The sequence below is a fragment of the Egretta garzetta genome, unplaced genomic scaffold (genome assembly GCF_000687185.1).
Source record: "Egretta garzetta isolate BGI_Z169 unplaced genomic scaffold, ASM68718v1 scaffold932, whole genome shotgun sequence".
Lineage (NCBI taxonomy): Eukaryota > Metazoa > Chordata > Aves > Pelecaniformes > Ardeidae > Egretta > Egretta garzetta.
Window position 1 is genome coordinate 11370 of NW_009258897.1, and position 4151 is coordinate 15520.

The following is a 4151-nucleotide window of genomic DNA, read 5'->3' on the forward strand; positions in this document are numbered from 1 at the left end:
AGGACTTCATCCAGGCGGGCTTTGAATATCTCCAGAGAAGGAGACTCCACAGCCTCCCTGGGCAGCCTGTTCCAGTGCTCCATCACCCTCAAAGTCAAGAAGTTCTTCCTCATATTCAACTGAAACCTCTTATGTTTCAGTTTGTGCCCATGGCCCCTTGTCCTGGCGCTGGGCACCACTGCAAAGAGTCTGGCTCCATCCTTGTGACCCTCACCCTTGAGATATTTGTAGGTGTTGATGAGATCCCCTCTCAGCCTTCTCTTCTCCAGGCTGAACAAGCCCAGCTCCCTCAGCCTTTCCTCCTAGGGGAGATGCTCCGGTCCCCCCACCATCCTTGTTGCCCTCCTCTGGACTCTCTCCAGGAGTTCCTCATCCTTCTTGAACTGGGGAGCCCAGAACTGGACCCAGTGCTCCAGGTTGAGGGAAGTCTCCCTGCTCACCAGGCGCATGCTGAACCACAGACCTCTCTGGAAATCAAGGATCCTTCCCCACCCAGGAGGCAGAGGAGGCTGCAGGGTATCCCCGGGGGAAAGAGAACCCAGCAAGGACAGGTTTAACCCCCCTCCAGCCACAGCCTTCTGGCAAGGAGCTCGCGCTAAGCCCCAGCCTCGACACGGGTGCAGCGAGAGGAGCTCAGCAAGCAAGTTCCTGAGAGGAACTCGAGCCGAACGCAGGGAGACACCTCGGCCCTCGCCGCAAGCCGTAAAACGCACGTTAAGACAAATAGGAAGTTCACGCGCAGACCAGGCCTGGCAGCAAATTCTGGAGATTAAGCGCAGAGCAGCCGAGCGCTCCGGCCCCAGCTGCGCTCGGGGCTGCCCCACGGACTCCGAGGCTTAGCATCAGTTCAGGTTTCAGGATCTGGGCTGGACTGGGTCTGACCAAAAGGTGAGTCATGTAAGCCGGAGCAATCCCACGCAGGATGGAGGCTAATAGGTAGCAAGCAGGACTTTAGCAGAAGCTCTAGTGCAAAAGTAAAGCCCAAGGAGTAGCAGGAGACCCGGTGTTTCCAATTACCGCAGGAGAAAGGGGGAGCTTAGCCCTAAAGGCAGTGGATTAGACAAAAAAGCCTTCTGTGTCCAGCACCTCTAAGCCCTGCAAGCATTCCGACTGGCTTCCCAGCCAGGAACCCCGGGCTCCCCCAGAGCGTGCAAAGGTTTCGCAGGGAGCCTGAGCCCTTCTGGTAAAGTGAGCTTCTCTGAACTCCTCAACCCGAAGCGAGAGCCAGACCGGAGCCGGCCTCTCCAGCAGCCGCCGCCTCCCACCGCACAGCAGCCTGCCCCAGCCGTGAGGACGGAGGAGGAGAGCGCGAGCGCACGCGTCCACGGGAAACGAGCAAGGTCAGGGGTGACAGCCCCGAGAGCGCTGGGGCAAGCATTCCCCTGGCCAGAAACGCAACGGCTGGCACAGAGCCCCTCTGGACAGAGGTGAGTGTCTAGTTGGAGGCTGGTGGCTAGTGGAGTTCCCCCAGGGCTCAGTACTCGGCCCAGTCTTGTTCAACTGATTCATCCATGACCTGGGCGAGGGGACAGAGCGTACCCCCAGCCCGTTCGCTGCTGGCACCAAACTGGGAGGAGTGGCTGATCCATGGGGATGCAGACCGCTTCCAGTTCTGCCCGCCGTGAGAACGACTCGACGAAACCGGGACATTTGGCATTTTGCCACAGACACAAATGAAAATCCTTTCGAAAGCTTTAGCCTAAGCTTGCTTTCCGTGCGTAAAATCCAACCATAAGACAGTTTTCTACTTGGAAAACCTCCCGTGTGGGACGGTCAAGCCAAAATGACCATGACTCTGCTGGGGAGAGCGGTAAATAAGAACAGAAAGCCAAGAACTCACAATATTTTAAAGCCAAGAACACAATATTTTGGGGATGTAGTACCAGCCAGACACAAGCTCAGTAGCCCCTCGCGGAAGGAGGTGTAGGTACCACATAGGTGTACCATGACTGGAGCATCTCCCCTAGGAGGAAAGGCTGAGGGAGCTGGGCTTGTTCAGCCTGGAGAAGAGAAGGCTGAGAGGGGATCTCATCAACACCTGCAAATATCTCAAGGGTGGGGGTCACAAGGACGGAGCCAGACTCTTCCCAGTGGTGCCCAGCGCCAGGACAAGGGGCCATGGGCACAACCTGAAGCAGAAGAGGTTCCAGTTGAACGGGAGGAAAAACTTGTTGACTGTGAGGGTGGCCGAGCCCTGGCCCAGGCTGCCCAGGGGGGCTGTGGAGTCTCCTTCTCTGGAGATCTTCACCCCCCGCCTGGATGCTGTCCTGTGCCCCCTGCTCTGGGTGAGCCTGCTTGAGCAGGGGGGTGGGACTGGGTGAGCTCCCGAGGTCCCTTCCAACCCTTGCCATTCTATAATTCTGTGTGAAATGCCCCCCCGCCCCCACCAGCGCTGGAGCCCTCCCTGCGCTGGACATCGCCCTCCTGCCAAGGGCTTGCCCCTTCCTGGAGCATCCCTGTACCAGAGAAGCCCATCACCCCCAGCAAACCAGCTGCTGGTGCTGCAGGAGGAAACTGGCCAGGCATGGGGGAGGAAAGGGAGGCCAAGACCCGACTGGAGCCGCCCCTCCGGGGCCACATTTGGACCACGGAGGCAGTGCCAAGGCCAAGCAGCAGCAGCTCACCTTCTCCTGCAAGACGCCTCCGCGCTCCTTGAGGAGGGAGTTGATCATGACAGTGGCCGCTCGGGAACAGTTCTTATCGGGGTCCGCCAGCCCCTCGAACATGGCGAGCAGCAGGCTCATCAGCTGGTCCGGAGGGACGCGCTTCCCGATCACCTAGGGAGAAGGCGAGGGGAGTTAAGCAACAGGTTTTTGTCACTCTCTGAAGAGAGCGGTGCCTTCGATGACACTGGCAGAGCCCAGGCGAAGGGTCCCCTGCGCGGCTCCCCCAGCTGCTGGCAGCATGACGGCCGTTCCTCGGCTCGGCGCCCTGCAGGAGCATCAGCCAGGAGCCCAAACTGGTGGCAATGGAGGGGAGCAAGGGCCAGGCCACAGCCCCGAAGGAGGCAAGAGGCCACTCACCCGTTGGCCAGCATGGCCAGGTAACCTGGGGCTCTCTCAGGGTGGGTTGGGAGAGCACAACCAAGCCATTAACTCTGCTCTGGCCACCACCCAGCCCTTGGGAGGACGCTCCCCCAGGTCTCATCGCGCTCCCCAGCTTGACGGGGGAAGAAGCTGCCCAGCAAGTTAATTAGCAGGGGGAACGTCCACTGGAGTGAGAACATTTGAGGAACGGCAGCTTTTCCTGGACAAAAAGGTACTCCCAGCTTCCCTGCGCATCCAAGTCCTTCCAGAGCGACGCTTAGCATAGAGAACAGCCGTCGAGGAAGAGTTCACCCGTGCAGCTCTCAAGAGCAGAGTGGTCACCCCTTATCCCATCCCTCCCCACCAGATCCCAGATGCTGTCCAGGTCATTCAGGTCACGGTGGTTTGAGCGCCACATCTGGACCCCTTTGGGTGTGAAGCTGTACTGAACAGCTTTACCAACACCGCTGCCATACTGGGAGGCAGCGGGGAGCCCAGTGGCTGCAGCTCCTCAGCCAACCACCCCATGCTCGGCAGGAGAGCACAGCCAGCAGCAGGACCTCAAGGGCTTCCTCCAGCTGCAGCTTCCATGGAGGAGCACGACATACCAACATCCCCACCCTGCAGTGTGCTGGGGCCCCATGAAGGTCCCGCAGGGCCAAGCTAGACCACCTCCACCTTAGCTTTTGGAGGACACCAACAGAAACTGTCTGCATTATCTACAGTTTTCGATGCCAGTGCTGGGAGCGCTGCTGGCTGGAGGGTCCAGGTTGCCTGTCGGACCTCTGAAAGGATGCGCTGAGCCCCAGCACAGCCAGGCAGGAGCCCCTGCTGGTGTCCTCTGCGCCCCCAAGGTGTCTGCACAGATGTCCTAGCTGGGGCCCTCATGCCCAAAGCAGGGACCAGCAGCTTCCCACCAGGAGCGAGATGCTCTGAGCATCCCCTGACCAGGCCAGGGGAGTTCACAGAATCGTTTGGGTTGGAAGAGGCCTTTAGGATCCCCCAGCCCAACCGTTCCCCTACCCCTGCCATCCCACCCCCAAACCCTGGCCCCAAGCGCCACGGCTGCCCGGCTGTTAAATCCCCCCAGGGCTGGGGACTCGACCCCTTCCCTGGGCAGCCCCT

The 4151-nt window shown here is 59.8% G+C and overlaps 1 protein-coding gene across 1 annotated transcript in view; it reads right to left on the reverse strand.

The window, feature by feature from the left end:
* MROH1 (maestro heat like repeat family member 1) overlaps positions 1-4151 on the reverse strand; it is a 58342-nt gene that overhangs the window by 2550 nt on the left and 51641 nt on the right. The window contains exon 30 of the mRNA XM_035889841.1: positions 2625-2777. Within this exon, the coding sequence (XP_035745734.1) occupies positions 2625-2777 (153 nt within the window). The remainder of the gene's footprint in view (positions 1-2624; positions 2778-4151) is intronic.